This window comes from Pectinophora gossypiella, chromosome 17 (assembly GCF_024362695.1).
Source record: "Pectinophora gossypiella chromosome 17, ilPecGoss1.1, whole genome shotgun sequence".
Taxonomy (NCBI): domain Eukaryota; kingdom Metazoa; phylum Arthropoda; class Insecta; order Lepidoptera; family Gelechiidae; genus Pectinophora; species Pectinophora gossypiella.
In genome coordinates this window covers 7,189,424-7,212,138 of record NC_065420.1, presented here as the reverse complement: position 1 = coordinate 7,212,138, position 22,715 = coordinate 7,189,424, and the positions used below count along the sequence as shown (strand labels likewise).

The 22,715-nt window shown below is 35.5% G+C and overlaps 2 protein-coding genes across 3 annotated transcripts in view; one reads left to right on the top strand and one right to left on the bottom strand.

Annotated features, from left to right (window-relative positions):
• LOC126374297 (tyrosine-protein kinase hopscotch) overlaps window positions 1-3,802 on the top strand; it is a 33,196-nt gene extending 29,394 nt beyond the window's left edge. The window contains exons 21-22 of the mRNA XM_050020834.1: window positions 44-193; window positions 468-3,802. Of these exons, the coding sequence (XP_049876791.1) occupies window positions 44-193; window positions 468-606 (289 nt within the window). The 3' untranslated portion in view covers window positions 607-3,802. The remainder of the gene's footprint in view (window positions 1-43; window positions 194-467) is intronic.
• Window positions 1-22,715, bottom strand: part of LOC126374477 (ejaculatory bulb-specific protein 3-like) — a 401,847-nt gene that overhangs the window by 194,966 nt on the left and 184,166 nt on the right. The gene's annotated exons all lie outside the window — the stretch shown is intronic.

Below are 22,715 nucleotides of genomic sequence, written 5' to 3'. Positions count from 1 at the left end.
TTGATTGAGTTTAATAATCAATATATTATTTCATCATAATCAGGTACGCACCGGAGTCGGCGGTGCCGCCATTCAACTTCTCGACCAAGAGCGACGTGTGGTCGTACGGCGTGACGGTGTGGGAAATCTTCACCAAGGGCCACGTCGAAGTGCCGCCCATGAACATGAAGACTGTCACTGATAGAGCCAGCTGGTATGTACTAACATCACATAAACACTGAAAATATGATATGTTGTTGCTCCAATAGCGATGTGGTGATGGTGTGGGAGATCTTCACCAAGGCCCACGTCGACGTGCCGCCAATTCACACGTCACTATGTAGTTTTAATAGAAAGTCCTAACTCATATATTGGTGGTACATTTCAAAGGCATTAGATATAACTGCAGAATTCTGTAACCATCGACCTGTGTAGAAATGGCTTATGCCACACAGATGTATATAAAGAACCCTTCTTCCTTGTTGCAGCTTTCCAATCCCCGAGGGTTGTCCAGCGGAGATCTTCAGGCATCTGATGAAGGATTGTTGGGAGTTGGACCCTAATCGACGGCCCAAATTCATTGACCTCGTACACACATGCAAACGATTCATAGAGGAATACCGTTAGACTCGATTGTGTGCCGCATTGGTCAAGGATTGGTTATGATATGGTAACTATAATACCTATATATTGAGTTACTATGTATGAAGTTGTTCCTCATGTAAGTAGTTATACTTATGTTACATTTGAGGGTGCAAGCAATACTTATCGACGAAATAGCGGCTTGAGGCGGTAGGAAACATCAAAAATCAATGCTACTGAATTGACGTAAAGGTGTTTATACCGGCCTAAGTCGATTTAGTTTCATTATGTTTGTCAAGATCCTAATTCGGCGCTAATACATGGAATGTAATGGTTCCTTTGGCACAGAAAGACTTTTTTATTGAGGTATACATTGTTGGTAATTGGAGTTTTCTACGGTAAACTACATGATTGAAAATTCCATGGAATTTATTTCATAGTAACAAATGTATGCCGTATGTTTGGATGCCATATTTCAGTGATGTTCTCACTAGTTGCGACGTTGCACAAACCTGAATGCTACGTGTATTTGTATATAATATTTGTGGTTTTAGTGGTTCCTCGATGCATTTGCCTTAGTTTTCTACGTTTGTAAGTTTTATTGTAAATAATTTGTAGTGAAATACCGTTTTGCCTTTAGTAGTGAGGTGAAAATTATGTTGAACTATCTCAATCATGTTTAGTATATTATTTTATTGTATTTATTAAATTTGTGCAATCAATTAGAACTTACATATTTTCAGTTGACGGACTTGACTTTTTTATATTTTATAAGTTTTATGACAAATAAAATGCTTGCCGAACATTACTTGTTCATCTATATAATTACTTTTTATATATGTGTGTAAAGTCAATTGTAGAGTAGGCAAAATAAAAGCGTTTTAAGTAAATAGGTACTAGTGCCCATGTAATTTTCAGTACGCCCAGTTCGTTCAGTACTTGTGACGCTCTGTTATAAGAGCCACTGTTTTGTCGTTAGCTTTACGACTTTTGAGTTTCTAACTAAAGGTGAAACTCAAAAGTCGTTTTGAGTTAGATTACTATCTACTCAAGTTCCATACGTAGCTCCCTAAAAAAATTAAATATCGTAAACGCTAAAAATGTGGTTCCTTTTATATCGGAATGTCACATCCATTTTTGACTAGTCTAAGTATAATGAGAATAGAAAAATGAAATAGATGAAAATACTAGACAACGAATTTTTAAACGATACCCTCCTATAAGCCGCTTTATATCTTTTGGTACAGAAATTCACTTTCGCTTTGTAAATATGATATCGGTAGTTAAAATGTATTATGCTTCCGGATGTACGGATATTTTTTATCTATCGTAATCGGAATATTTTCTAAAGGTTTTTACGTAAAGTTTTAGTAAAGTTGAACTAAATCTCGCTCAAACAGTGTACAGCTCATCTGAATGTCTGAAATATCACAAGGTGTAAAGCGCCCCTGTAGACATGTGTCAAGTCAAAATATGTACACGCATTGTCAAACAAACCAAAGATGATATTAAAATGATTGCTTGAGAACAATTTATTGTAAGATCAATTAATTATATTTTTAATTTTACTTATACAAATAAGTTTAGCAATCACTGTTGTGACAACTTTAGATTATGGGAATGATCAATATAATTATTTGTAACTGTAATCACGAAAATGTGTATAATCGTTGTTCACGTAGATATTATTAAACGATTTGTATAAAAAAGTACATGAGATTGGCTTTGTTTGTGGTGATGATAATTGGTATGTGATCGAACAGACTGAGGAGATGTAAATCGGTGCTAAAGATGAGATCGGGCCTTATTTTTCCTGTTAATTATTACAAGTGTTTCATTGCGTAGACAATATTGACAACGAAACCAGAGTACAGAGCTTACGTACAGTTATTATAATTATTCTTTTGAGATTTTTTGAGATATAAATACCTACGTTGGTACGAATTGGTAGCTATTAATAATATTATGTAGTTGTATGAACATCGGAAAGCGAATTTTAGATGGGCGAATATGAATGATTAATTCGAATGATCATTCGAATGACCGATTATTTGAATTATTCGATCGTATGAAAGCGCCATTCGAATTGGAATGAAAACTAAACATTTTGAATGATGCAATTCTTTTTATAATATTATTTTACGCTATTCACACTTTTTTAACATGAATACCTACTTTGAAAAACATAAGTAAATAAGTATTTTATTAAGACCAAAAACGCAAAATGTATATGCATTATTTAAATAAAACCAAAACAAAGGAGGTAATGTCACGTTGCACAAAACATTCAAATAAGGAACTATCATTCAAATGATTATCTTTCAGTCGAATGACGAATGATTTTTCGGATACAATGTACGGAGTCATTCGATTTTTGAAACAATCGACCATTACTAGACTTAATATCATATTAGATGAATTTCTTATAAAATTCCAATAAGAGATTGTTAAAGGGTTAAAAAGTTATTACAAAATTATGTATTGCTGATAGGCATTTTATTAAATTGATGGAATGAATTGAATAATGTTTATGAAATGGTGGGAATTTTATAGCGAATGAATTGTAAATAATACTGGAGGAAATAAGTATGTAGGTAGGTATGTACGGTGTAGGTTTAGGTTGAATGACGTAAAAATGAGAAATAATAATGATGATCAAAATTATGAATGTTCAACTTTATTTTGATTTTTTAAACAAAAAGTAGAAGAATTTACTGACTTGATTTGCAGACAAAATTTTGTTTAAATTTTCTTTTACTTTTTTAGTTTACAAACTTGATATATTTACTCATACATTTCAAATAGATTAATTTATTGTAGGCACCAGAAAATGTTATTTACTTAGTCTCAAATCAAGTATAAGTAGCAAATTGCGTATAAAGGGGTGAATTTTATTTTAATAAATGCACAAACATGCTATACTTATATTTATTAATTAAATATGCACAATGAAATAACTGTGAGTGTCCGTTCTATACATAGTAATTTTTTTTACGCTTCTACCTTAAAATGTTATCCCCTTTATACGCAAACCGTTTCACAAGGAAGTCGATCTGAACCTAATGGATGTTGATGTTAACTGTAAGGCAACCAGTGTTAGACTACTTGTAAATAATAGTTACGATACGTAAGTCAATTCGTTTTAATGTAATCTGAAGACTGGCTATATTGCCGTTTCGTATAATGTGAAATATAACTATGGTAGAAAGTTTTTAATTTTCTTAAAATCAGCTTTAAATTGGACACATTAATGTAAGTTTTCCTTCTATTTTCTTATTATCATTACTTAATCTCTCCTCTCTTTTTGTCTTTTAGGGACATAGTCCTATAACAAATAATATTAAATATTATATAATAAACCCTCCTTCACAAAACAATGAACGATTTTGTAATCAAACCTGTTTTGTACTTCGTAACATATGTATTTGCAGTCAAGGAAAGAGAATCCAATCCTTTGATGATATACTGTTAAGCTATGATGTTGGTGATTAATGTGTCTAATACAAAGCTGTAAAAGCATTGCAGAAAATCTACATTTTCAATCCAGTTATGATGTAATTTATAATAAGTTATTTAACAAACATTCTGGCTTTTACTTTTAAATTAGTACATTATACGTAACGGCACAATGATGTCTGTGTTATTTGCCATGAATTTAAAATAAATCTATTATTGGTAACTAAAGCGTGTCATTTGGCGGTTATCCTGTTTATTCATTATTATTCAATACGTGTTGTTGCAGTCACAAAATAAATTACTGATTTTCCCGGGCCAATTTCCACAGAGATATTTTTGAGGAAAGACATTTTTGATGGATTGACAATGTCACAGCACATAAACAAACTCGGCAACCATAGAGTTTCGAACGTCATAGTAAAATTCTCCTTTCTCTGTTTCTCTTAACACATACACTAACTGCATCCTGTTTTGGCGCATAGCAGCGTCCTTGTCATTCTTTACTGGAATAGTCAAGGTTTCACCCGAGATTATTCAAAAAAGGAGTCGCTTTGGAGTCAATAATTCTAGTATGTGATATATATGCGTAAGTACAATTGGTGGCCTTATTCCTCTACAACAATTTCTGCCAGGCGACCAGACCAAACTTTTTAAAATTTTATTTCTCGACCTCGAAATGCTACTTTGTTGCTTGATGATACTAACTAAACGTTTCGTAACTTTTTGAATAACAACAGCTTTAAAGCTTGAGCGGGAATAATATTTGTTTAATGGACGGAAGGTGGGCCATTGTCCATTTCTCTCTAAACTTTCCAGCACCCATCAATGAAAACAGGGTAGCACCAGTCAATATAAGTACCTAACTTGACTCATTATAACTAATATAATATATGAACAATTTACCAAGTGAACACATTGCTCCAGCAAATTAAATCTAGGCCAACGATCAAAAACAGTGCGAGGGGCAGGAAACACATTATTTTAACGAGCTAGTTATCCCATTTGGAATTCAATATTCAAGGTCTTGCCTGACGCAAGTAGGGTGGTTGAACAGGTCCGTATCTATAGTATATCTATAGTAGTTCGTACAATCAGAGGAAAAATGCAGTCACTGAGCCCAACGTACTTAGTGTTTTTGGTCTATTACAGAAACGATATGTAACCAGGAGGTCTTAAGTGCAACCATATTACTTTGCAAGAAACTGATTGGACTTTTGCACCTTATCGTACTACGACTAGTAGCAGTTCGTTTTAAATAGTACTTATCTTAACATTCGAGCTTAGGCAGGAATAGGTTTACCTATCATTATCGTTTGTAGTAAGTAGGCAGGAAAAAGGCAACAATAGGTTACTTGACAACCTAGTCATATGGGATACTTTTCACGAACATCAAAACGAATTTTTTTTTTAGAGTTTGTATGGAAATACTGTCCTGGGACGTCGTCAATAGAAGCGGTCAAATGTGGGTACATTTGACCGCTTCTATTGACGACGTCTGAATGATGAATGGGTATTCATTGTCACTTAATTCATAAATAAAAAAATATTTATTTTTGGTCATCGTACATTTGCTTCTATTTCTAGAATAGCAATTTAAATTTATCTATGACCCAGTCAAGTACTCCATTGACCCGTTCCAGAATACATAAAATATACATATATAAGATTACGCCTATTTCCCGTTGGGTAGAGATCCCGGAATTTTATTTGCTACGATCCTAACACACCACTTCGCTTCTGCCACTCACCAAAGACTTCATGCTCGCCGGTTTAGTGTGCTCTTGGCCAGGCCTTTCTTTAAAACAACCTAGATCTGACCGCGGTATGAACGCCGAGAATGTTGACAGAAAAACAGAGAACCGAGATTGTGTGTACAACCAGTAGTACCTACTACCTATACTTACGTAGGGCTATTTTTCTGGTATTTACTAATCTATTAATTTACAATTCTGTACATCCCCTTGCAAACTCTCATGTATATGCGTAAATAGACAATACGAACTCACACCTATGGACAAACAAAACGCACACGCACACACACACACCCTCTCCCACACATACACGCACACACAACACACATACACACACTTAAAATAATATTTAGAAAACTCGCACAAATCTGACGATTCCTTGTGAACTTGTGACTCTATAACGACTAGTAACTAGGGAGAAAACCTATTATGAGATAGTTTCTCGGTGTCGTTTTAATTCACAGCATTTCGTAACTGCTCACACGAGCGTGTAAAGAAGTGAGCTTTTTGCGCTCTGCGGGTTTCGCTGATTTATTTCTTAGCCGAAGATTTAATTATCGGGCAGGCCCTTTCATTGTATATCACAATGAAAGGGCCCGCCCGTAACGTTAATAAGTACGTTGTGGGCATGGTGTCGAGACAAACACTCTTGGGGTTTCATCATCATCATCATCAGCTCATTAACGTCCCCACTGCTGGGGCACGGGCCTTCCCTATGGATGGATAGGGAGATCGGGCCTTAAACCACCACGCGGGCCCAGTGCGGATTGGTGGTTATTAACGGCTGCTAATGCAGCCGGGACCAACGGCTTAACGTGCCTTCCGAAGCACGGAGGAGCTCGAGATGAAAACTTTTTTTTTTGTGGTCACCCATCCTAAGACCGGCCTTTGCGAAAGTCGCTTAACTTCAACAATCGCAGACCGAGCGCATTTATCGCTGCGCCACCGAGCTCCTCAACTCTAAAACTAAAAATTACTTTATAACGACTCTAAAACTAAAATAGACGCCTTAGATACTGTATCATTTACCTACTTACACAAGAACAGATGGAGCAGCTCGAGTCAAATTAATAATGTTTGTAACAATCTTTCGTAACATTAAATGTATAAATTAATGAATGAATAATTAGTGTGAACGTTCCGTTTAATTTTAATAATGTATGTAAGTGAAGGGAAGGGAAGTATTACAACTTACAGAATTGTAGAAGAAAAGACTACCTAGTCAGTAAGAAAATACTACCTATAGGTACTTTATATTCTCAATGCAAGCACTGCCTCTTCAGACCACATCGCTCTGGCCGTTAAGCGCGTTGTTTTATAAGTTAGTAATTTTTTCCCGAGCGCCCTAGGCACACTTTCCCCCTCATTATATAACTGATATTTTTTTATCGAAACCAAAGGCAAAGCACTCAACCGTACCCACAGGGCTTAATGTCAAACAGGAAATATTGGAAAACACTCAAAATTATCGAGTAAAACAAAACAGTTGGCCCCAGGTCTACTGGGGCTCTTATTTTTGCAACGTTGGGTAGACGAAAAATACACTGGGTAGGTAACCTAGATTATAGATAGATACAAATGTTTCATCAGGGAAAGAAATATCTGCTGCATGCGTTGTATATAGATTCGCCGGTCGTTATAGTATTTAAGACCTTTTGTTTTTCTCAATTCTAAATTTATTCTTTAATTATATTAGTAGATATACTACAAAAACTTACAAATATACCTTATTGAACCAAAATAAAAGGAAATAACAACAAAAGACTCTCAACTAAGTACATGGCAAATGGCGGCCTTATTGCTATCGGGTTTACGTATCTATTGATAGTTCAATTATTTCCCAAGATACGTAGGTGGTAGGGTAAACACAGTATGGTAGTAGGTACGGTACGTAGGTAATCAATCAAACTAGTGCGCCGTCTAATAAATTCACTAGGTTGATATCCCAGCCTATTGTTCCATTGTTGTGTCAGCTGATTGTCTAATTAATGAACTACTTATAGGTAACGTTATCCCGTAGCTGAATAATATAGAGCATAGTTATACCCACGTACTGGGAGTAAGATAAAAGATCAAAAAGTAAGGAGCCGGTAGTTTAGTCTCTTCTTCTATCGTGTGGGTTGTAAGGTGGATTACCAACCCCATCAACCTTGGTGTCAGGGTTACTATTGACTCAAAGGCTCCTGACATGGCTCATGTGATGACTACTGACTTAAGTACATCAGTAAGTAGTAACCGGGACCAACGGCTTAACGTGCCTTACGAAGCACGGATCATCTTACTTTCGGACAATCTGGTGATCAGCCAGTTATATCCTAACCAGACTAGAGTCCACAAAGTAATTTTTGTGAAATGTCTCCACCGGGAATCGAACCCGGGACCTCCGGATCGTGAGCCCAACGTTCAACCACTGGACCACGGAGGTCGTTAGGAGGAGTAAATACACTAAGAATAACCACATTGAGGGTCATAATAATGAGCTCGCAGCAGGATTTTGAAGCTCTGAACAGAGTTAGCAACACTGGTGGAAGAGGGTAAGGAATTCCATAAGCGCATAGCTTGTACAGTAAAAGACTTGCTGCAATAAAAAAAGCATCGCAGTGCACGAACGGGGTTGCCGTTCGTGCACTTCCGTCCTCAAATCAAAACTCTTTAAGGCAAAGGGGAGTATTGGGAGTATGCAGCATATTAAATAGTTTATATCTTCGTTCCAAACCATGCACGTAGTAGACGTAGGTAACATAACAGCTGTGACATTTGAGAATGATTAAATTCCTTTGGCTTCAAATCGTCTATACTGAAAATTGCATACTTATATACTCGTACGTAACCTTTCTTTATGTTGCTAAGTACAAAGTTTGTAGCAATAATTGGATAAGTACACAATTTCACTTTGTACCAGGTACCCACCTATCTGCTTTGTTTAATTGGTATTTACGTAGTTTTAGAATAATAGTGTTGGCAATATTTAAGCCGTGACTTTGAAATGTAGGAATTCCGCTTCTGATAATTATTAAAGCTTTCAGTTTGAGGCTTATTGTAAATAAAGGTAGAGTTCGTTATTAAAAACCGTAAATAGGTAGTTACCTATTCTACTAAGCACCTGCTTTGTGGCTCTGTTAGCTAGAGAATAAAATTATTGTATCTTGGCTAATAGCCGGGAGCAACGGCTGAACGTGCCCTCCGAAGCACGTAATCATCTTATTTTTTCAGACAATCAGTTCATTCAAGCCTGTAAAGACTTTACCAAACAAAGGACAAGTCTCACAAAGTAATTTCGACAATGTCCCTGGGAATCGAACCCGGACATTCAGATCGTGAACTTAACGCTATAACCACTAAACCACGTAGACTGACCTCACACACAATCCCATTTTTTTGACGTGACTTATTGTAGATTTGCCGCAAATGGCATTAGCTACTGGGCCGGCGCAATCTGTTACCACACAAAAATACTTTACAAAAAAAATACAAAATACGTTATTACTTAGAAACTATTTACAGTAATAAAGGTGATTGGAGTCTCCTTTTAAGCGTAGTGCCTGTGCCAGGAGACTCCGCTCTTCTATAAAAGCAAATTGTACATAAATAAGCCATACAAGATTAACAAAACGACTGCTAATATGATGCAACACATGCCGGCGCGTGTCTCACGGGCACGGGCGTAGCATCCGTTGATCACCGAGTGACACTCGACGCAATTGATCGATGGCCATTGTCCCGGCGTATATTATGTCCAATAATGTCCATGTCAGTTTGCTACGGCTCAATTGGCTGAATCTACGTGGCAAGTACGTATAAATAGGTACCGACGAAGCCAAATCTCATACATTGCGCACCGATTCAAGATATTGTAGTACTTATCATAACAAAAGAGTATGATTACCCCAATTGGGGTAAGTATTCGGAAGTACATCCATCGCAATTGGCAAGATGAACTAAGTACCTCCACCTCACCGAGCTTTCTGTTAGACCAACGTGATAGGTGGTAAGATTGTGTTAGTGAAAACTGCACTTGAGATAAATTAATAACTCATTGGTGCAACTCCCGGAGTATCGGGGTACCAGGGATATTAATAAACAATAATATTAATAAAGGGGATATTAACATAACATACATAAACAGCCTATATACGTCCCACTGCTGGGCACAGGCCTCCCCTCAATCAACCGGAGGGGGTATGGAGCATACTCCACCACGCTGCTCCAATGCGTGTTGGTGGGGGTGTTTTTACGGCTAATAGCCGGGACCAACGGCTTAACGTGCCCTCCGAAGCACGGAATCATCTCATCGGAAAGGGGATATTAATAAAGGATAATATTATGCGTTCCAATAAAGGACATCTTATGGACATATACCTACTTTGGTATACTTACTGCTTTTGTGGGTAAAATGCTATTATATTATTATTTACATTACTTAGGTATAATATACGTTTAGGGTTAGCTATCTTACGTAAGTTTTTGAAAACCGTTTGCAGAGGACATAATAATCACGACGCGATAATAATCTAAGATTCCCAAATATAATCAAATCGAATGAAGGGCTATACGCTGTACTACAATCATGTATCACTGCAGATTCAATACCGACAAAGCTGGTTATATAAGCTTAGATTCAGCACAAATCTAATTCCTGAGCTAAGCTAATCATGACGTTACGCTTGTTAGAATAGGTACGAACTAGTAGGGTAGGTAATTATAGTAAGTAAGTACCTAGGTAATATTAGTAGTACTTATATGGGGTGTAAGTGTAAATGACATCATAACGAATACTATGGGGAATAATTCAGCTTATTATTCCGAGTTAATATGAAATTTTCCATCGCAAAAGTATAAAATTGAAAATAATAAAAAAAAAAAAACAAGAAATAACATGAATTTTGTGACGTAAAATTCCACTTGATATCAACTTAGAATCATGGTCTGAATCATCCCCCTCAGTATTCTTTATGATGTCACTAACAGCCTACTTATATATTATATATATATTAGTTCCAATTTCAAGGTTGAAAATTGTGTTCTGGTATGACTTGTGACTGTGGGTCTTTTCTGTGGAGCCCGAAACAGCCTCAGTGTCTGCCTCCCTGGCAAATACGTGTTTAAAAATAGTAAGTTATAAATCTTAAGCTTACTTACTTTTGAGACGAAAAATGGGTGGTACTACATCAACGACATAATGGATTTGAAACGAAACGCTGTAAGCATAACAGGTATTGTTAATGTTATTAGGAGCTTCTTGGTTTGCGTTTCTTGTTCCGTCTTCGTAATTTACTTTGTGTAAAATATTCAAGGGCAAACTTTTGTTCATAAAATTAATTAAGATTAATTGGAAACCGTGTCGCCCACTTGTCTTCTGTAATTATATATTAATTATAATGCGTTATTTACTTCGGACCTTTTCTTAGTCCTAATATACAGGACGTTATTGACATCGTAACGAAAACTTTGAACGATGATTTTGACCATGATTCTGAGCTGATATCACAAGTGGATATAAAAAAAAGAATTAAAAAAAACACGAATAGAAACATGAATTTTGAGACGGAAAATGCCACATATTATAATAATAATAATAATACAATAATAAAATGTTTATTTGACCAAAAATTACAAGTTACAGAATTTCTTACATAATACTAGACATTTTGACATTACAAAAGATACACTCTGCCTCCTAAACTAGGTTTACCTGTATCTTAGATTGATTGATTGATCTTAGATTTACATGATATTAACTCAAAATCATGGTCTGAATGATCGAGCTTGATTTACACATCACCCATCCACTTTAGTCTATTTAAGCCGTATGTTGATAAGGATTAAGGGAGCGCACACAGTCTGTCTGTCTCGCGTGCACGCACTGGATACGGAGGCACACGGCACAGGCATAAGAACGAGAATTTTTGTATGAAGTGTTCTGGCTGTGACTGAAACGATTCTGATAACAGACTAGAAAACAGAAGAATAACATGAATTGTTGTAATTTAAAGACATACACCCGTTATCTACAGATAAGGGGTGATCGAGCCACATGTCACCAGAAGACAACTTGCAGCCACATTGGGTGTTGAAGTGAAAAGACGGATGTGACGATGAGGTTACCAGCACATTGACTGTCGATTGTTTATATGAAAGGATATAATAACCTCAACAATCAATTATAATGGTCAGTTAGTAACGGAACTATTCTTCCAGAAATAGATATACGATGATCAGAATATGTACTTATTTATATTAGTGATGCTTGCCTTTTCGCAATAAGTAAAATAAAAATATTTTTTCTTTAGAAGAGTTTATATGGAAATATTACTGTGGGGCTTTCATATATTGAGTTTCGACGTATCGAATTATCTCCTGCCAACTTCTGTCCTCGTGGGTATTAGCTATAATCGAAACCCATTATTAAGATATAGGGAAGATTATAGGGAAATTTATTTACGGTGCACCGGAAATCACAATATGTGGGCTCGAGAGATTTGTTTGTTTATAGAAAAATACGAGTACTTAACTAAGTCATTAAGTATATATAAATGTAATAAATTTAATTAAATAAACATGAATAAACATAATATTTCATTATTATATTTTTGTGTATTTTTTTTTTATTATCCTTTAAAATTTTAAAGAACGAATTTCTTTATTTCCTTAGACAATTTTATTTTCCCCAAATGAATGCTGAAAAAGTTTATTAAAATACTTAAGTTTGAAAGAAAATATTACTATTATTATTAGTTATAGTTTTCCTTAAAACAATACTATGTCTATTTACTACCCAAATTCTTCTCAAAAGTTTCTAGCCTTAAGCTTTCGAAAGAGAATAATTTCAATAATAGTATCGTAACAAAGCGTGTGGCTATTATTTAAATGAAACTATTATTTCTTATTCAGAAATGTTATGAAGTAAGGAAAAATGGCTTTTGCGGAAACAATCTGTTTCGTATAAAGTTCTTGTTGGAAATGGTCTTAAATGTCAATTGGGTGGAAGACGTGACTCCGCAACTGAGTGAGTCCTTATAGAGGAAAACTTGAAGCATTTTACAGACACGTTTAACAGTAGACAGGGAAAAGAGAGCGGTAAGCGTAACTTAAGTAAGTATATTATTTTCCTCTATGGCGTAACCGATATTGCTGCTAAGTGTTTTGTTATAAGCGTTATTGTTTCTATAGCAATCCTACCTGAGAACCTGGATGCCGAACTTCGATTTCTTAGTCGGTACCGATGAAGTGTCAAAACCACTGAAATCATTCGTTCAATCGGCTTGCCGAACTTTATGTGACGTCACAAATCGGGGATCGCCATCTTGGCTGCTTACGCGGTACGACAGAATCAAATCGATGTTCGATTTGCTCCAATCTGAATCGGCTTCGTCTTTCGAAATATTAAGCGGATTTTAGCTACTTACTTCAATACTTCGTATGCCCGCGCCACCTAGTAATTTTGTAAATCGTTTTCCGGACGTGCATTCTCTCATGTACTTATCTAAATTAAAAAAAAAATAATAGTAATTTGTTGTATGAATATGTGCGTCAATTGAGGCGTCCGCATCGGGACAGGGGATAAAATGCTTACGAGTGCTACATTGCCTGGTGAGAATTGGATATACCTTAGGACTTTTACAAACGAACTGCATTTGAACAAGTCAGTTAGAAAGATGCATTTAGGAGGCAGTTGCTGTAACTGCAAAACGATTGCAATCCACCTGTAATATTTTTTTCTTTAAAAAATATTTATTTTGCATTTAAGGGCAGCTGCAGCTGTATGGAAGAGGAAATCGTTTGATTGAACTTCCATACATTACTTTATCCCTTAATGGTCTCATGCCCTGGAGACATTTCAGGGGTCTCTCAGAAGAAATCTATACAAAGAAAGTCAAATATTATCTCTTTCTTGCCGTCCTTCGTGGTTAAAGCATTCAAACGTAGCTCTAATGGATTTTTTTACATTTACTTACCTGTTTTCTGTACCATCTATACAAACAGTATTAACGTGGTCTGAATTTGGACTCCTTAGGGGATGTTCTGCGCATATTTATCAGTTTACATATGGGTAATAATAAAGGGAACGTGTTGGTTAATTGGACGTTGAATACCTAAATTATTAGGTAAAAATGTCTTATCAGTTTACAATCTGCATACTTATATAACCAACTCAATGAAAAACTAGAAATCTAAGTACTTCTTATCTCAATTCGAATGTAGGAAAAAGATTACTGGATGGGTCAAATTATTAGATTATAAGCAAATCGAAAGGGTTTTCGAGTACTTGGAATAATACCTATCCCACACACATACACACACACACACACACACAAACATCTTTGTTTTTATAATTTTCTTTATTGTTCACTTACATAATATAATACGATGTATACTTCAGACTTTTTGGTACCAATAAGTACTAATGGAGGAGGATATGGAGGAGCGTGACCTGCTGACACAGGTGTTTCACACTTATTAGGAGGTCACAAATATTATTATGTACCATCTCTGTTAAAGAAAGTATTTATATAAGTATATAGATGAGACATAATAATATGAGATGGTACATAATCAGAAACACCTCTATCAGCAGGCATATATATATTTAAAGAATATTAAACTTAGGTAAGTAAATTTTTAAGAAAAGGTAGACACCTTTTCTTAAAAATTAAATATATAAAAGAAAATTTTCATTGAACATTCATGGTTCTCTATCATTTATTCTATCAAACAGAAAAAGGTACTTATTATTTTGAACACCTCCTCAAAAATAAATGTTTATCTATCTCTTCAAGGCTGTGACTAAATTGTTTACAAATTGCTTATAATCATAAAGGTATGCGACTGAAGTTAGAGAATGTTGTCTATTTCTGTATAATGCGTCAGGTATTTGAGTGTCCTTTAATACAAAGTATAAGCATAGAATAAGGAAAAATACTAAGTATAGAACGGTAAATCTCCTCTCCTCACCGGAGTTTAAGCTAGGTTTACCTCACCCCCCTCGGTCTTAGAAATCAGAATCACTTATACAACGTAATTATTATAGATAAACTTGTTGAAGATTAATTTAACATTTTTGAATCTACGTCATTTCGCAAGGTGTTATAGCTGATGAAAAGAAATGTCAAGAAACTGCAACAATAACACATCTTTTTTAAATCAATGTAGATACACATTGCAAGTTATTTAATAACTAAAGGAACACATTGATTACCAGGCTTTTTTATCATTTAGGTAATGACTAATCTTATAATAAGCTTTTTTACATAGCATATATATGAGCATTAAGTTAAGATTTTCTAAACAAATTAAAATAATGTCTGGTGGTAAAAACGTATATATAACCCCAAAAATGATGAATTTCATTTAATTAATCTAGAAATTTGGATAGCAATGTTATTTTTGTTCCTTGTATTGTAAGTATTTGTATGTCTTTCTCAGTTTCTCGGAAGGAGAGATATTTTTTTACGGACATACATAATATTTTCATAAATATATTGACTTGCAAACCCTCAGAGAGTCTCGACAACGCAGATTATAAATAGCGGGAACTCCTCTTTGGATAATAATGAAAATAGTTTGTACGTCAGCAGCTCGGTATAAGGTAAATCATTTATGTATACTAAAGAAGAAACGAACCGAAAATGGATTCTTGCTTTCTGTGTTCAATCATATGGGCGTCAGACGTCATACACACAGATGCGCGTGTACGATAACGTCAATGTGTAGTGTGCGTGTAAAACGAGATGTTTTGTGTGTTTTGTGGGCATACGTTTAAAGACAAAGTTTGAAAGAACATGTATGTGTTTCGGTTTCGGGGTTCGCGGGACGTAGGTAATCCAATGCGGTAACCGGGTGTTCGGGAGTCGAGGCACTCTGATAAGAAGTTCCGCAAGTCGTTCTCCTATTAGATCCTCTTACTCTGAATTATGGACTTTCCGGAAACCTCATTAGCACTTTGCTTTGTTTTGCATTTATGAATTAAAAAAAAAATAGGTATTCACGGCAGGTACTTTTACCATAACTAAACCATTTTAATATGTTTATTTATTTATAATAGGAAGCACTCATCGTTTCCCTAGCGTTGTTCCGTGTTCACAGGGTCCGCCTACCTGACATGAAGATTTGACAGGTCCGGTTTTTTACAGAACCCAGTGCCTGTCTGATCTTCTAACCCGCGAAAGGAAAACTAGCCCAATACATCAAAACGAATTTCTCGAGATTGTGTACCCACGTAAAGATACCTCCTTACGTTGTTTTTCATTACCGCTGAAGCACTTTCTCCACTGCTTTCTATAAAAAGCAGGGACTTACTTATCTTACCTTTAAAATATAAAATATGTAACACAACATATGTTATTGTATCAAAAAATAATTGAAGCATAATCAATCCAAATTATCATATTTCTTAATCCGGTATTCGGGTTACGTACAGGGAATATTCCGGTACGGTTGCTTCGCTCGCTCCGTTCGCTCCGCTCCGTAACACTCGGGGGATTAATGTTGACAAGATCGTATGTAGACTGTGGCAAATTATGGTGTCACGAAAGCTATCAACGATTTACACGTGTTCCTATACCTACTTAATGTAAATTGGAAGACAAGTCAATAAACACACATACTTCCTGTAGCTGTAATAATTGGACCGTAAAATTTTGAGTGTCGATGTTTACAGGTAGACATGCGCCGAATAGTGATTGAAACGAATAACCGAGTATTCTTCGGTTTGACTAGAATATTCGGACGAACTATTCGGTTTCGCGTCACGTCGATGGTAAAACCTGAGAGTGCGTGATTTTGTTGAAACCATCCGAGTAACTACGAGTACGTATCCGAGTAACGAGTAAAAGTGTTTTTGTCTGTTGGCAAACCTAATCTATACTTATCTATAATAAATCTGTAGAGAGGTAAATTCTGTACATTAAATATATTTTCAAAATAACTATCAGGGGGTGATTAGTGATCGATACTGATGCCAAAAATGCAATCAGTAAAATTTTTGTCTGTCTGTCTGTATGTTCCTTATAGAAACAAAAACTATTCGACGGATTTTAATGAAACTTGGTACAATTATTCTTCATACTCCTGGGCAGGTTATAGTATACTTTTCATCACGCTACAATCAATAGGAGCAGAGTAGTGAAGGGAAATATTGGGAAAACGGGAGAAGTTACTCCATTTTTTAAGCTTCAGTCGCGTGAGCAGCCTTAATGGTTAAAGTTACATAGAAATCACGTATGACGGAAATATCTAAATATATAAAAGGAGAAACTGACTGACTGAATGACTGACATATCAACGCACAGCCTAAACGGCTAAACGTAGGCACTTGAAATTAGGAAGGGACGTAGCTTAGGTACCGTAGAGGTGCACTAAGAAAGGAATTCCCGAAATTCCCACGGGAACAGGAATTAGCGGGAAAACCCTTTTGTATAAAAATTCTAAACCGCTTAAGTTAGACGCTTGAAATTTGGCATGCAGGTACCATAGTTAACTTAAAGCTTAGTTGCAACTGGATATTGCAAAATTCCCACGGAAACGGGAGTTAGCGGGAAAAAACATTTGTATGATAAAATCTAAACCGCGTAAGATAGATGTTTTCAATCTAGCATGCATGCTACGAATAAAAGCATGCATGCATACCTTAGTAAATATAAATTTTAGTTATGGCTGTATTTTGAAAAATGGGAATTGGCGGGTAAAAAAAATTGTATGAAAATATCTAAACTGCATAAGTTAGATGCTTGAAATTTGACATGCATATATTATATACCTTAGTGAATGGAAAGTTAAAAATTTCCCTGGGAACGGGAAGCGAGTTAGAAGCTTGAAATTTATAGCTCGCGGTAGTGGCAACCAAGAAATGTCGCGTCCGCGGCGGCGTTTGTGGGGCGGCGACAGCGATGGCGAGGCGCGGAGGGGGGGGGGGGGCAGATACTCGAGTGAGCAACCGGAACGCGGCAGACGCGTGAGGGCAGACGTCGTTGATGGTCGTGTCAAATATTGAATTTTGCGGGCGAACTTTTCACTATTCTTGGATGGTTCAAATCTTTCGTAGGTAGTTTTGTGTTGAATTTTCCAGGCGGACGTTTCACGGCGTATTTCTGTTGTAATTTTTAAATTTTGTTTAAATTTTCGAAATTGATCGTATTTTCCTAAAATATCAAACCAAATCATAAACTAATAATCTAGAAATTAATAACAATTCATTATTTAATTGAGCTACTTATACTGTAACCTCATTTAAAAATAATAAAATTAAGCATTTTTAACCTTTCTCCCACACACACAAAGATCTTTCTTTTATAACACGCCACGCGGACGGAATCGCGGGCAAAAGCTAGTAAATAAACTAATTTAAGTAACCCAAAAAAACATAATAATTTTAAAACATAGCCCACAAGCTCTCCTGATGGTAAATGAAGAGGCCTAAATTATAAGTCTATTTAATGTAGTTTTAAAGATTCCAAGATTTTAATGATTCCCTCATATACGTTATTTTTATTAAGTTTAATTAATTATATTCTAATGCGACACTAAAACCGAATACCAACCAAATATTCGGTGCATCTCTACTTACAGAATGCTTGTTCCATTTCTCAATAGAATTTGCCATTACTTTGCGAAATCTATAATAACTAGCAAATTCCGCGAAACAGTTTGTTCTCTATTAATTAATGGAAATAGCATCCAATATTTATTGGATGACAAGATTCAATTTTAGTCGAGTACTTCTAGTTGTATTTTATGTTAGTCAAGTATGACTACGGCGTAGCAGAATAATGTTAGTCGTAGCTGCTACGCCAATTATAAGCTTAGCAAAGTCGAGTACGGTTCGTTAGCGTATATTAAAGCCAGCTTTCACTACATTCCAACGCATTCACGTCTCTAAATTTAGGAGTTTCTGATATCCAAGGAGTCCTCTAAAATATGTGACATCTAAATATTGGTAAAAAAAAAATGTTAAATTCCTCTTGAATACAACTAGGGGATCCCTGAAGGGGTTTGTAATACATGATCTACTAATGTACACCTCAATAACAATACTCCAAATTCCACACGGGACTAAAACTTAACGTAGTAAAAAACATACCAAAAGTTTGTTAAATCAAAGAATATCTTGTATCCATCAGAATCCGTTCATGAGTCGGAAAACAAATTAGTATCCACTGGGATTCAAACTAATCGGCGGCCTTCAGTTGACATAGGTAAGTACCTAATAATAATATCAAAACAAAAGAACTACAGCTATATTTATTTTGCTACATATTCGATTTCTCATTTTATCTATTGATCTAATCAAGACATAATTATTCACACGAAACTAGTACGCTTCTCCAAACGTACTTCTCCAATTAAATAAATTGAAGGAAATAGTTACCGACATGATACTTTCTAACTTTTCATTATTATTTCATACTCGTATACGGTTAAGAAGTAAATATGAAATCGTCTTCGTGTTACTATCATGTTACTTATTGTTTTTTAAAAATTAAAACCGAAAAATATTTATTCAGTAGGTAACATAGTTTTGAATCGTCAATTTTAACGTAACGAACGTCTCATCCGCGTAAAGCTACTGCAGTTTCTCACAACCTGTATAGCCGGGGAAAATAAGCTGCAAGAAAAATGCTTGGCGTGCGTGACGGCCCTAGACGTTCTCGAAAAAACATAAAATATTGTTATACAATTTAGTAAGTTCACAAACATCTGCGCAGGATGTTTTCGCAAGTTGGCCAGGTTGCACGCACCGGGGTATCCACTTGGACAGATTCCTTTGTTTTATTAATAAACCTGTACATACTTACTTACGTATTTTTTCGGTACTAATCGATATTCATTTTGTATAGTTTCACTTCTTCTCTCGTATGGTTTATAAGGTGGATTACCAACCCCATAAACCTTGATGTCAGGGTTACTATTGAACTGCCAAAGGCCCCTGACATAGCTCATGTAACGACCACTTACATCAGTAAGTAGTAACCAGCTTAACGTGCCTTCCGAAGCACGGATCATTTTATTTTAGGACAATCAGGTGATCAGCCTGTAATGTCCTAACCAAACTAGGGATCACAAAGTGATTTGAATTTGATTTGAACCCGGGACCGGGACGTCCGGATCGTGAGCCCAACGCTCAATTTACTAGACCACGGAGACCGTTCGTATCTAAATGACAATATAATTTCACTATTAGCAAGCGCTCCACGTTACCTGAATTATTTACACCTTGTAACCGTATAAAGGAAACAAAAGAAAATTGGAATGTTTAGAAGTTGATAACTTCGCAGACGACTAGAAAACTGTCTGATATACTGTCTACAAATGTAATAACTGCCTTGTTTATGTCTAGTCTGTGGCTGAAAAGTTTTCCATTCTATATTATAAAAGTATGAGATATTAGCGTCGGGATTTTGAACACGATTGCCCGTTGTCGACAAGGTGAAATGTGTTTTGTTCAGGTATTTAGGCTTATAGGCTGGTTTCACACGCCGCGTCCTGCCGCCGCATGCTCGCCGCGGTATCGCAGTGAACAAAGCTGTAGCCTTTTTATAGCAATAAAATATTTTCGCTTTGACCACAAAAACATATTTATTTACTTTTCTTTATCCTATCTGTCTTTTTTTGTCCCCTTTTATACAAAATTAAATCGTCAAAGAACCGAAATGAGCGCTAAGGGTAACCTAAAGTAAGTCAGCTAAAGGCTCCGGATAAGATCTCTGCGTAGACCGACACGTTTGAAATAAGATTCTATCCCTGGGGATGTATACCGCAACCGTAACCGAATCGAAAACCTATATGATCGTGTAAGTACCTACATAATAATATTTTTTAACTGTACAATACAGCAACAATGAGGGTTATTTGACCGCTACGTATGTATGTAAGTCTGTTACATACTTTTTAAACCGCTAAAATGACGTTGATGTACTGTGCTCTATAGACAGTAAATTTTAGGTGTAGTTCTTTAGACGAAGGATGATTATTTTGACAACAGGACAGAAATATACTGTACCCTATCCTAGCCTAGTGATAAAGAAATATCACGAAAATGATTTATTCTGGCAGTTGTCAAATTAGTTACTTATCTATATGTAAAGAACTACTAAGGTATCTCTAATATTGCGCGAGCTGCCTAATATTGCCAGTAACACGTACAAGTACTACCTATCTTTTTTTGATGGACAATATATTGTGTTATCCCTATACGAATGGAGGTATCAACAGTCTTCTTATGTCTTATTTTCGCTAAGTACCTACGAGTTTAATTTGGTAATTTTACATTAGCAATTCCTACGGAGCCTCTATTTTTACGTTTCCTTTTATTGAATACTGTACGCATAAGAAGTATATTTGGAGCACATTACATATTATGAAGTCTCGTTAAAATGAAGAAGCTTTCGGTACATATTCTCAGAAATGAAGTTAATTATTAAAAATATAAATTATGCTTGTATAAATAAATTATATTTCGTTGACTTTTGCTTTTACTGTGAATTTCAGTAATGCGATATAATCTCCCTCATTGTCTGGATCATGACAGCTGGTTTAATTTAATTATTGTTAAATGTAGACTTTTCAGGCATTGTAATAAATACATTAGATTTTATACACGCGATCACTGAATTGAAGTCACAACACATTTTTTACTTATTCCCTCTTATTCCTATGTATTAATACATACAGGGTGTTAGTGACATCGTAACGAATACTGAGGGGGATGATTCAGACCATGATTCTGAGGTAATAACAAGTGGAAATTTTCCTCGCAAAATTCATGATTTTTTGTGTCTCTTAAATTCTATTCTCGATGAAAAATTCCACTTGATATTCAATCATTCCCCTTACTTTTCGTTATGATGTCACTTACACCCCGTACAAATACAAGCACGTAGGCTTTATTATTATTATTATGTCAAGTGGAATTTCCTCTCGGAAAATTTCATTTGATATCAACCCAAAAACAAAATATGTTTATTTTACGTTATCGAATGTTAGTAGGCCGCTCGATTCTATTATTGTAAAAAATAAGGAATTGGACCTCACGGATACTGCTGTATTTTTGGGAATTACTTTGGACGCTAAGTTGCAATGGAGTCCTCATATTGATAAGTTGTCCAAAAGGCTCAGCTCAGCAGCATTCGCGGTCAAAAAAATTCGTTTAATAACCGATGTAGAAACCGCGCGATTAGTTTATTTTGCCTACTTCCACAGTCTAATGTCGTACGGCATCTTGCTGTGGGGTCATGCTGCAGATGTGAACAGCATTTTTGTTTTGCAAAAGCGGGCCATTCGGGCGATTTACAAATTGGGACCCAAGATGTCACTTAGAAATAAATTTAAAGAAATTAATATTTTAACTTTGGCGTCACAATATATCTTTGAAAACTTAATATATGTAAAAAACATATAGGATTATTTGCAAAAAATAGCGATCGGCACATTGTTAATACCCGGAATAAAAATAAACTTGCTTTACAAGTCAGTCGATTACATAAGATTACTAAATCTTTTAAGGGGCAATGTATACGTTTTTACAATAAGATTCCCATTGACATTCAGAATTTGCCTTTCAACTGCTTTAAGACAGTAGTTAAACAAAAACTTTACAAAAAAGGTTATTATAAAGTTAGTGATTATTTAGAAGATATGAATGCATGGGATTAATTGTCTGAGAACTGATATTAGGCAGCTAAATTACTCAATTGTATATCAATATTTTATGTTTATTATTATTATTTTTTTTTTTTAAAGATCGTCTAGGGCCCTGTGCCGAGGTTTTTCTTGCAGCTTCTTTTCCCCGGCTATACAGGTTGTGAGAAGCTGCAGTAGTTTTAGGCGGATGAGACGTTCGTTATGTAAAAATTGACGATTCAAAGTGTAACTATGTTACCTACTGAATAAAGATATTTTTGAATTTGAATTTGAATCATCGGCTCTATCACCCCTTAAAGTTTTCGTTACGAT